The sequence below is a fragment of the Taudactylus pleione genome, unplaced genomic scaffold (genome assembly GCF_031769625.1).
Source record: "Taudactylus pleione unplaced genomic scaffold, aTauple2 ptg000004l, whole genome shotgun sequence".
Classification (NCBI taxonomy): Eukaryota; Metazoa; Chordata; class Amphibia; order Anura; family Myobatrachidae; genus Taudactylus; species Taudactylus pleione.
In genome coordinates, this window is record NW_028284407.1 from 1,652,685 (window position 1) to 1,666,243 (window position 13,559).

Genomic DNA, 13,559 nt, shown 5'->3' on the forward strand with positions numbered 1-13,559 from the left:
CACCTATCATTACTGACCTGACAGCACCTATCATTACTGACCTGACAGCACCTATTATTACTGACCTGACAGCACCTATCATTACTGACCTGACAGCACCTATCATTACTGACTTGACAGCACCTATCATTACTGACCTGACAGCACCTATCATTACTGACCTGACAGCACCTATTATTACTGACCTGACAGCACCTATCATTACTGACCTGACAGCACCTATTATTACTGACCTGACAGCACCTATCATTACTGACCTGACAGCACGTATCATTACTGACCTGACAGCATCTATCATTACTGATCTGACAGCACCTATCATTACTGACCTGACAGCACCTATCATTACTGAACTGACAGCACCTATCATTACTGACCCGACAGCATCTATTTTTAATAACCTAATATCAGTTGTTATTAATAACCTAATATCACTTATCATTACTGATCTGACAGGATCTATCATTACTGACCTGACAGCACCTATCATTACTGACCTGACAGCACCTATTTTTAATAACCTAATATCAGTTGTTATTAATAACCTAATATCACTTATCATTACTGATCTGACAGCATCTATCATTACTGACCTGACAGCACGTATCATTACTGACCTGACAGCACCTATCATTACTGACCTGACAGCACGTATCATTACTGACCTGACAGCACCTATCATTACTGACCTGACACCACCTATTATTACTGACCTGACAGCACGTATCATTACTGACCTGACAGCACGTATCATTACTGACCTGACAGCACCTATCATTACTGACCTGACAGCACCTATCATTACTGACCTGACAGCACCTATTATTACTGACCTGACAGCTCCTATCATTACTGACCTGACAGCACCTATCATTACTGATCTGACAGCATCTATCATTACTGACCTGACAGCACCTATCATTACTGACCTGACAGCACCTATCATTACTGACCTGACAGCACCTATCATTACTGACCTGACAGCACGTATCATTACTGACCTGACAGCACCTATCATTACTGACCTGACAGCACCTATCATTACTGACCTGACAGCACCTATCATTACTGACCTGACAGCACCTATTATTACTGACCTGACAGCACCTATCATTACTGACCTGACAGCACCTATCATTACTGACCTGACACCACCTATCATTACTGACCTGACAGCACCTATCATTACTGACCTGACAGCACCTATTATTACTGACCTGACAGCACCTATCATTACTGACCTGACAGCACCTATCATTACTGACCTGACAGCACCTATCATTACTGACCTGACAGCACGTATCATTACTGACCTGACAGCACCTATCATTACTGACCTGACAGCACGTATCATTACTGACCTGACAGCACCTATCATTACTGACCTGACAGCACCTATCATTACTGACCTGACAGCACCTATCATTACTGACCTGACACCACCTATTATTAACAACCTAATATCACGTATCATTAATGACCTAACAGCACCTATCATTACTGACCTGACAGCACCTATCATTACTGACCTGACAGCACCTATCATTAATGACCTAACAGCACCTATCATTACTGACCTAACAGCACCTGTTATTAATAACCTAATATCACCTATCATTACTGACCTGACAGCACCTATCATTACTGACCTGACAGCACCTATCATTACTGACCTGACAGCACGTATCATTACTGACCTGACAGCACCTATCATTACTGACCTGACAGCACCTATCATTACTGACCTGACAGCACCTATCATTACTGACCTGACAGCACGTATCATTACTGACCTGACAGCACCTATCATTACTGACCTGACAGCACGTATCATTACTGACCTGACAGCACCTATCATTACTGACCTGACAGCACCTATCATTACTGACCTGACAGCACGTATCATTACTGACCTGACAGCACCTATCATTACTGACCTGACAGCACCTATCATTACTGACCTGACAGCACCTATCATTACTGACCTGACAGCACGTATCATTATTGACCTGACAGCACCTATCATTACTGACCTGACAGCACGTATCATTACTGACCTGACAGCACCTATCATTACTGACCTGACAGCACCTATCATTAATGACCTAACAGCACCTATCATTACTGACCTGACAGCACCTATCATTACTGACCTAACAGCACCTGTTATTACTGACCTGACAGCACCTATCATTACTGACCTGACAGCACCTATCATTACTGACCTGACAGCACGTATCATTACTGACCTGACAGCACGTATCATTACTGACCTGACAGCACCTATCATTACTGACCTGACAGCACCTATCATTACTGACCTGACAGCACCTATCATTACTGACCTGACAGCACCTATCATTACTGACCTGACAGCACCTATCATTACTGACCTGACAGCACCTGTCATTACTGACCTGACAGCACCTATCATTACTGACCTGACAGCACCTATCATTACTGACCTGACAGCACGTATCATTACTGACCTGACAGCACCTATCATTACTGACCTGACAGCACCTATCATTACTGACCTGACAGCACCTATCATTACTGACCTGACAGCACCTATCATTACTGACCTGACACCACCTATCATTACTGACCTGACAGCACCTATCATTACTGACCTGACAGCACCTATTATTACTGACCTGACAGCACCTATCATTACTGACCTGACAGCACCTATCATTACTAACCTGACAGCACCTATTATTACTAACCTGACAGCACCTATTATTACTGACCTGACAGCACCTATTTTTAATAACCTAATATCAGTTGTTATTAATAACCTAATATCACTTATCATTACTGATCTGACAGCATCTATCATTACTGACCTGACAGCATCTATCATTACTGACCTGACAGCACCTATCATTACTGACCTGACAGCACGTATCATTACTGACCTGACAGCACCTATCATTACTGACCTGACAGCACCTATCATTACTGACCTGACAGCACCTATCATTACTGACCTGACAGCACGTATCATTACTGACCTGACAGCACCTATCATTACTGACCTGACAGCACCTATCATTACTGACCTGACAGCACCTATCATTACTGACCTGACAGCACGTATCATTACTGACCTGACAGCACCTATCATTACTGACCTGACACCACCTATCATTACTGACCTGACAGCACCTATCATTACTGACCTGACAGCACCTATCATTACTGACCTGACAGCACCTATCATTACTGACCTGACAGCACGTATCATTACTGACCTGACAGCACCTATCATTACTGACCTGACAGCACCTATCATTACTGACCTAACAGCACCTATCATTACTGACCTGACAGCACCTATTATTACTGACCTGACAGCACCTATCATTACTGACCTGACAGCACCTATCATTACTGACCTGACAGCACCTATCATTACTGACCTGACAGCACCTATCATTACTGACCAGACAGCACCTATCATTACTGACCTGACAGCACCTATCATTACTGACCTGACACCACCTATTATTACTGACCTGACAGCACCTATCATTACTGACCTGACAGCATGTATCATTACTGACCTGACAGCACCTATCATTACTGACCTGACACCACCTATCATTACTGACCTGACAGCACCTATCATTACTGACCTGACAGCACCTATTATTACTGACCTGACAGCACCTATCATTACTGACCTGACAGCACCTATCATTACTGACCTGACAGCACCTATTATTACTGACCTGACAGCGCCTATCATTACTGACCAGACAGCACCTATCATTACTGACCTGACAGCACCTATCATTACTGACCTGACACCACCTATTATTACTGACCTGACAGCACCTATTATTACTGACCTGACAGCACCTATCATTACTGACCTGACAGCACCTATCATTACTGACCTGACAGCACCTATTTTTAATAACCTAATATCACTTATCATTACTGACCTGACAGCATCTATCATTACTGACCTGACAGCACCTATCATTACTGAACTGACAGCACCTATCATTACTGACCCGACAGCATCTATTTTTAATAACCTAATATCAGTTGTTATTAATAACCTAATATCACTTATCATTACTGACCTGACAGCACGTATCATTACTGACCTGACAGCACCTATCATTACTGACCTGACAGCATCTATCATTACTGAACTGACAGCACCTATCATTACTGACCTGACAGCACCTATTTTTAATAACCTAATATCAGTTGTTATTAATAACCTAATATCACTTATCATTACTGACCTGACAGCACCTATCATTACTGACCCGACAGCATCTATTATTAATAACCTAATATTATCTATCATTACTGACCTAACAGCACCTATTGTTAATGACATAATAGCACCTAGAATTATTGACCATAGAACCTATCAGTAAAGACCTGAGAGAATCTATCATTATTGAACTACTAGAACCAATTATTAATAATTAACCTAATAGAACCAATTATTATTGACCTAATAGAGCCGATTATCGACCTAATAGAACCGATTGTTATTGACCTAATAGATCCAATCATTATTGACCAAATAGAACCAATTATTATTGACCTAATAGAACCGATTATCGACCTAATAGAACCGATTGTTATTGACCTAATAGAACCGATCATTATTGATCAAATAGAACCAATTATTATTGACCTAATAGAACCGATTATCAACCTAACATAACTGATTGTTATTGACCTAATAGAACTGATTATTATTGACCTAATAGAATCAATTATTATTGACCTAACAGAATCAATTATTATTGACCTAATAGAACTGATTATTATTGACCTACTAGAACCGATTATTGACCTAATAGAACTGATTATTATTGACCTAATAGAACCAATCATTATTGACCTAATAGGACTGATTATTATTATTGTATTAGCTGACCGGGATGCCGGTATCAGCTGATTATAATTACATATTTTTCACCTTAAGAGTATTATTTCTCTAAGCACCCAGGAGTCTGTGGATTGATTCTATGTACTAATAGAGGTGCTTAACATTATATTCGGAAACTACTCGGAGGTTACCATTTTATGCTGCCTGCTACTCTGAACTACTTTATGTTACTAATACCATCTAATCTACACTAACCCATTGCCGGGGTCTGCTATCACACTCACTGGTTACTAACACTTGTGCTAACTATGGAAATTTGCTCATGATCTCTACTTGTCCTATTTTTGTGACCCTAACCATTTTCCATTGGAAGCATGCTATATATTTTTCATTTCATATATATTTTTTAATCATATTGCTGCTTGGTCTCATTTAAATATTTATCTGTGTGCACACTAGATTTTTGAATGTAGACTCCTTTGAGCTCAATGTCTATCCTGTAGGAGAGATTGTTGTTATTTTCATTTTTGTATTTATATATTGAATATATGTATCTGTTTTAATATTTCTATTAAATATACAATTGTATCATTGCCGCAGCGCTCCCCGTTTTCTCTGATTATTATCGACCTAATAGGACTGACTGTTATTGACCTAATAGAATCAATTATTATTGACCTAATAGAATCGATTGTTGACCTAACAGAACTGATTATTATTGACCTAATATAACCGATCATTATTGACCTAATAGAACCAATTATTATTGACCTAATAGAACCGATTATTGACCTAATAGGATTGATTGTTATTGACCTAATAGAATCAATTATTATTGACCTAAAAGAACTGATTATTATTGACCTAATAGAATTGATTATTATTAGACCTGATGACTAATGACCTGATAGCTCCTATGATTAGTGACCTAATGGCATCATTTCAACAAGCACCACTACAGAATTTACAGTACTCCTCAGTCCTGCCGGTACGTCGTTATGAGTTCAGTATTTGACTATTATTTATGGATTAATATAATGTGCAGTACTTTGATAACCTGTTAGGTAACATATACAATACTGCTCCCTTCCTTCTCTGTGACTTTGTTTTAATTGAAGTAAAAAAAAAAATTATTTATCCAAAGTTGCAAAATGGAAATTGACAAATAACTGGTGATAATGTGTGTAGAGTAGACCAATGTGTGTTGGAGGATATATGTCATGTTGGAAAGTATGGATGTCTCATGCATATACAAAGTAAAGAGTTGATTGACATGCAGGACGTTAATGATTTTATTTTGTGTCACTAGGTGGCGCCATATCTAATATGTACAGTATCATGGCTGCTCGATACAAATACTTCCCTGACGTGAAAACCAAAGGCATGGCCGCTGTTCCCAAACTTATCATCTTTACCTCAGAACATGTGAGTTAACATGGAACTTGAAGATGTTTTATTTCTGTCCCCAGTTTGATAATTAGATAATTAGCAGATTACTGCTTATAACGTATCTGCTGAGCTCTGCTAGGAAAAAAAATGAGCGTATGTTAGTTGTTTTTTTTAGCCTATCTGCTTGTGAGCTGGAGATATCAGCTGTGATGTATCCTTCTGTTTAAAAAAGGTTTGACCCTTTATGCTTGTGGAATAAAGTGGTATATAAAGGCCAGACACCCACTACTATTGCATTAGCTTTTTTTTAATATATAATTCTTTATTTTATAACAATTTTTATTGAAGTGTTTCACATCAGAAAATAGACAGACTACCAAATGTCAAAAGAACAAAAACAACAGCTCAAGATATCTAAACACTGGACTATAATAACAAATACAGTATAATATAGGGCATAATATTATATAATAGTTGCTGGATAACATACAATGTTATTTGTTGTAATGATTCTCCCTAGGATTTGGAGCTTCCTCTAGGGGGAATATTTGCTAAAGTGCAGGTTTTTAGAAGTGGAGATGTTGCCCATAGCAAATCAATCAGATTCTACTTTTAACAATAATCTAGCACCTTCTAGAAGATAGTAGCTAGAATCTGATTGGTTGCTAGCTATGAGCAACATCTCCACTTCTAAAAACCTGCACTTTAGTAAATATAGCCCTTAGGTGTCCACGATGCATTTAGTAGCATGGGCAAGTGAGAGAATGGAGATTTATTGGTTCTACACTATGTAGACAAAAGTGATTGGACACTGACAGCAAATATATCAACGAGATTTTATTGAGGGCAGTACTTTGTAGGTCCACTACGTGCAGTGATTACTGCAGACACCCTTCTTGGCAAACTGTGCATACATTCCTGGACAGCAGCAGGTCGGTATGCTTTGCCATTCTGCCCTAAGTACAGTGACCAACTGTCACACTGAAGAAGGTCAGTTCGGCCTAGAAGTTAGAACGCACCCGTCGCTCCAATTCCTCCCAGAGGTTCTCAATGGGGTTATGATCTGGACTCTGAGCTGGCCAGTCCATTCGGGTTACAGAATTTTCTGTATAACAGTCCAGCGTCGCCCTGGAAACATGACAGATGCCATTGTCGTCCTGATAAAAACATTTGTTGTTTCTGTAGAACTGGCACAATGTAGGAGCACAGGGTTATTGAGAACATCTCTATACATCTCAGAGTTAATGTGACCATCAGGGGTGTTTCTAGAGAGGAGGGGGCCCGTGTGCAGTCTCCGAAACGGGTACCCTCCTCTCCGCCCCGCGGCCGGCAGCGCACTGAACTGTGCGCGGCCAGCGCCGGAGTTATAGACTGTGGGCACTAGAGTGTGTCCAGAGTCTATAATGAATGCACAGGTCACCGGGAAAATGGCCCCGGCGGCCATTTTCCCTGTGCTGCGCATGCGCAAACGATGGGAAAATGGCCGCCGTGGCCATTTTCCAGTCGTTTTACAGCGCCGGACCCTCGCGCCAACGTGGGACTCCGGAGAGGTAAATAATATTATGGGTGCAGGGTGTGCGGTGCGGGGTCCCCCTGGACCCAGGGGCCCGTGTTCCCCGCACACCCTGCACCCATTATAGCTACGCCCCTGGTGACCATGCATTACACCTAATAGACCCATGCCAAACCAGCTTGTGCGGGGGGGGATGTCCAATCACTTTTGTCTACATGATGTAGTAACTATATGGGCCTGATTCAGAGATGTACGCTAATGCAGTCCCAGCTCACAGCTGCTGCACAAAAATATGGTAATACATGCAGCCGTCTGCAAATGTATGGAGACACTCACCGGTGGCCTCGCAGATCCAAGCAAGTGCGCACAAAATACGCAGCGGTGGTCACAGATCCTTCGATAATCGACCATCTGAGTAACCCTATGGCAGAATGGCAGCTGTTGCCATATTTTCTGCGTATGATGTAGACAGATACACGCCTCGAAAAAAGGTCGCGATATGTCTGCATTTTTGCCACCACTTACTTCCCACGGCCCCTGTATGTCAATCAATCACTTGCGAATAAATACTCACTACAACCATAGTCACATTTGATCGCAATTCAATCGCCGCACGTGCGTATTATGGCTAAAACACATGCACAGTCCACCGATAATCGCTCAACTGAGTGTACATCAAAATAGCGTCTACATCAATAGGCCCAGTGTACGCTAATAGCTGCATTGAAGCTGGGATCAGCTTTTAGTTTAATCTCTTATCTATAAAATATAAAGTGTAGACAAAGAGACAATTGCCCTCGTGCCCTTCCTGCCAGCATTCCCTTGGTTACAATATATTGTGCAGTGCAGTAATTTAGCTTGGCTGCCTGTATTTCAGAGTCATTATTCTATGAAGAAAGCTGGAGCAGCGCTGGGATTTGGGACAGAGAATGTGATCCTGGTGAAATGCAATGAGAGGTAAGATGCTAAACTGTGATGCTTAAAACAAAAAACACCATTCATTAAAGTGGAACAAATCAACCAAAATGAAACATTTATTCTAAAAGTTAATCGAAACATTTGATTGTTCAAAATGGTAAAATATAATGACCAGGATTGGCTAACAAAATCTTTGACCTGAGGCAAAAACATCATGCCATATTACTGTGAAAGTGTGTTTCAGAGCCTAAAGCCGCATACACACTACACGATGTGGGTATGCGGTGACATCGTCATCGGCAAGTGTATACACACTTGCCGATGCCAACCAGCAACGGATGACAGCTGGGGGGGGGGGGCATTGCTGGTCGTTTTTCGCATACACACAAGCCCATATTTTGAACAATATCGTTATCATTCAATCGTTCAAAATATCGTCTAGTGTGTACGCGACTTTAGTTGCAGAGCACTTTTTGATCTTGAACTGTGAGTAGATTGGGAAAGTGGTGGATGCCGTGATAGTTCCTCCAGGATCCATGCTAAGTTATCCCTTTCTAATGCCCATATGTACAACAAATATTCATTATGAGATTGTGTTCAGCTTATAATAGGCCTTATTTAGGAAGCACAAAATGGCCAACGCAGAGTGCAAAATCCACTTTGGTAGTGCTGTGCATCTCAATATGTATGAGTTACTAGTTTTCCACCAAAATTCGTTCGTTTATGGAGTCATTATCATGGCTTAGCAAACCTTTGGACTGGCTGTTTTTGATAGGACTTAGGCAGAGAGAAGACATTACTTCCAAAGTACAAAGTAGGCGTACCAATGCTCCTAGTTTCAGGGAGAAGTGCACAAATTAGATATAGAGATAGAGAAGACTTATTTTTATGGGCAATCCCTTGTTGTGCTTATGGGCACTGGGCCATTATTACTCCACAAAAAGACTTTATTTCCCTAGGGCTCTGTACGTACGGAGAATGGGCCTCATCCTATCCTATGCCTATGCCTTTAATGGAACAAATTTTGCAGCTCACAGTTAAAATCTGACGGAGAAAACACATTTCTAGGTGCAAAATGACCAATGTAAAGCAAAGGTTTATCTCACAAAAATGTAAAGACAGTTCCAAATCCCCTCATTCTCATCATTAATTTAATGCATAAATTAGGCTAAATCATGCAGTGCCATAGAAGGATAAATGTATAGTCTTAATTAAGTGGGTTGAGAGGTTGTGTGCACACTAGTTTACACAGGCATTGTCCCCAGGGCCAGTGCAAGGTTTCCGGACGCCCTAGGCAACATTTCACCAACCGTCCCCTACTCTATCCAATTCATACTATGCCACGCATCAGTCTCTCCAGTTAAATAACATGCCACACAGCAGTGTCCCAAATTCATAATAAACTATATAGAATATTACACACAGCAGAGCACCAAAAATCATAATGTACCTCATACTGCCGCAAATTCTTAATATGCCACACAGCTGTGCCACAAATTCATTATATGCCACTCAGCCATGAATTATGCCATTCATTTTTTTTTGTGGACTCAACAGCGCCCTCCAGTGTCCGGCGCTTTTAGGCGGCTGCCTAAGGTTGCCAAAGGCTAGTTTCACACCTGCCGGTTTTGACCGGGCAGCAAAAAGCCGCCTGTTTTTTTGCCGGGTGTGAAAAAAAGATAAACAGGTCCTTTCACATGGCCCGGGCACGGCACGGTTGCCATGTAACAGCCGGGAGTATCCACAGAGCAGGACGGCTGACGTGCCATGCACGCCAGTGGTGTATAGGAAACAATGTTTCCTTTCACACACACTGCCTTGTGCCGGCCGGGCTTGTGTGTCCATCTACCACCAGGTTCTTGCCCGGCCGCCCAAAACTGCCTAATGGTAGCACCGGCCCTGATTGTCCCAGAGAGGAGAGTTAGGTGTGCACATGGATGTGTGCAGGTCATACATATAGACACGCCAAGGATTTCGCACTACACATTGCGTGTACAGAATGTTGTAAATGAGGCCCAATGTGAAAATGGAAAGTGTTGGATGTGAAAGTGGCACACCCTTATAAATTTTGTAAAAGGCTGTGTTATATAGTTAGCCAGTGATTCTATTTTACCGTAAATGGTCTGTTTAAGGAGATCCAATAAACGGTGTCCTCTGCAGCTGACGTCCTCTTGCTGTGTCTGATTCATTTTACACCTCTTATTTCTGCAACAATTACAGAGGGAAGATCATCCCGGCGGACCTGGAGGCCAAAATTCTTGAAAGTAAACAAAAGGTGTGTAAGCTTTAGCTCTGTGTTGGGATAAAATGGAGTTTTGTTATGAAATATATTTGAGTATAATATGAAAACAATGTCGCTGTCTAACATGCGTAGTACATATGGCAATGCTGTACGTGTACATTGTATATTTTTCTGTCCTGTAATGACAGATCTAACATTGGAGGCACCATCATCATTGTGATATATTATTTTACATTTTTATTAATAAGGTGCCACAAAGTGTACACAGCGCTGTAAATGGTAAACATAGATAACAGTAACATGATATCAGAGCATTAGTACAATACACAATAACACAGCATGAGTACATAGCCTTATCAGTGCCGGAGTAGGACGGCACTGCACCCTGTGCTGGCCACAAACTCCGGGAAGTATGGTGATGACTTGACGCGACAGGGCCGGATTAAGGTCTGTGGGAGCCCCTGGGCAACAAACATGTGGGGGCCCCTATTAAATATGGATGAAATGGGGGTATGCGCAATGGGGATCGTATCGCTCATAAGCCGTACATTGACAAACAGCGGTAAGCTAAGCTTAGCGCTGTTTGTTTTATACTGAAAGGAGGCCATAACCCCTGTAGTGAGTGCTAAAGGGGTTATGTCTCATTGTGAAATGAGGACCATGGGCTCCATATAAAATAAAAACACAGATACACAAACAATAAACACACACTATATACACACAGAGGAAAAAAACACACATATAGGCACCCACATGAAATATTACTCACCAGTTGCGCAATGGTACTGTACTGTACTGTACATTACACTGCACATAGTGCCCCTGATTCACATTACACCACATACTAGTGCCCCTTTTTCATATGACACACAGCAGTGCCCCTTATACACAGTGCCCACAGTAGTGCCCCTTATACACAATGCCCACAGTAGTAGTGCCCCTAATACACATAATTGCCACAGTAGTAGTGCCTCTTATACAATGCCCACAGCAGTAGTGCCCCTTATGCAGTGCCCCTAGTAGTGGCAGTGCCCGCAGTAGTAGTGCCTCTTATGCAAGGCCCACAGTAGTGGTGCCCTTTAAGCAGTGCCCCCAGGAGTGGAGCCCCTTATGCAGTGCCCCCTATGCAATGCCCCCTTTAGTAGTGTCCCCAGTATTCACAACCCCAGTAATCCGAATCCCGACAAGGGATTTAAGATAGGCATTGAAATAGGTGTTGAAATACCGGCGCCTATCTTGATCCCAACGCCGGAACATTGGACCGAACAAGGTAAGTCCAGGTACCCTTATCGTTAGCCGCAGGGGGAAAGTGTTAGCTTTAAGGAGTTTAACGGGGTTAGGTTTTGAGGGGGAGTTAGGGTTAGGCACCCCTTGGGGGGAAGGTTAGGCACCCCCGGGGGAGGCTAGGGTTAGGCCCCCCCCCAGGAGGGTTGGGTTTATGGTGCAGTAAAGGGGGTTAGGGTTGGACACCACCAGGGGGAGGTTAGGGTTAGGCACTAGGGGGGTTAGGGTTAGGCACCACTAAGGGAGGGTTATGGGAGGGAGAGGGGTAGAGATAGTGTACTTACCTGCCCTGTCGGGATCTTCTCCCTTTGGACTGCTGGCATCGGGATATGAACCAGCGGCTATTCAACCACTGGGACTTCATGACTTCATACCCATTTCCCCTGTATAAATGCCCCTAGTAGTAATGCCCCCCATAGTAGTGCCCCCAATAGTAATTCTCCCTGTAGTAGTGCCCCCAGTAGTAATGCCCCCTGTAGTAGTGCCCCCTGTAGTAGTGCCCCCAATAGTACTGCCCCCTGTGGTAGTGCCCCAGCAGTAGTGCCCCCAGTAGTAATGCCCCCTGTAGTAATCCCCCTGTAGTAATGCCCCCTGTAGTAGTGCCCCCTGTAGTAGTGCCCCCTGTAGTGAAGTCGCTTACATGAAAAAAAATAAAAAATACTTACCTTAAGCCCCACTCCCGCATCTGTCCGGCTGGCTGCTCCTCGGAACAATGGGAGAGACGTGCACTGCACACTGCGGGAGCAGGAAGCCGGAGCTCAGGTGTGAACTCCAGCCTCCGGCTGCCGCTGCGGGGAGGGAGCCGGGCCCCCGCTGGTAACAAATTCTCAGCGGACGCCCGGCAAATGGAGCCTCCCTGCGGCGCCGGGGTTAGGTGGGCCAGAGAAGGCGGAACTGTTTCCGTCTTCCGTTCCGGCCCACTTTAATCACTAGTGGGTGTGGATTCCCCTTATGTGTGGGGGCCCTGGGACTACTGCCCCTGTCATCCCGCCTTTTATACGGCCCTGTACAGAGTGCATGTCTGGAGTGTCCAAAGGGTACTTTGGGGAGCGATACTGGCTGCAGGCTGCCATTTCAGGCACTCCGTAAGCTAAATGCAGATGCCGTGGGGTAGCAACAGTGCCGCCCCCAGAGCCCTGCACCCTGGGCGACAGCACCTCCACTAGTTATGGCCCTGATTAATATTATATCACAGGCTGGGTATTACAGATTACGTGGGCAAGGGTAGGACAACTCGCTAAGTAGCTGGAGGGAGCGGATTCGGTACTCCCTGTGTCCAACGCAAGCAGACAGAGATCAGAGTCACTGAAGGGGAGAAGGAGACAAGGGTGAAGAATAAATGGCCT

The 13,559-nt window shown here is 43.2% G+C and overlaps 1 protein-coding gene across 4 annotated transcripts in view; it reads left to right on the forward strand.

Annotated features, from left to right (window-relative positions):
* GAD1 (glutamate decarboxylase 1) overlaps positions 1–13,559 on the forward strand; it is a 167,564-nt gene that overhangs the window by 132,386 nt on the left and 21,619 nt on the right. For all 4 annotated transcript variants that reach the window (XM_088469590.1, XM_088469513.1, XM_088469505.1 and 1 more), the window contains 3 exons: positions 6,177–6,292; positions 8,647–8,726; positions 10,908–10,962. In XM_088469590.1, the coding sequence (XP_088325716.1) occupies positions 6,177–6,292; positions 8,647–8,726; positions 10,908–10,962 (251 nt within the window). The remainder of the gene's footprint in view (positions 1–6,176; positions 6,293–8,646; positions 8,727–10,907; positions 10,963–13,559) is intronic.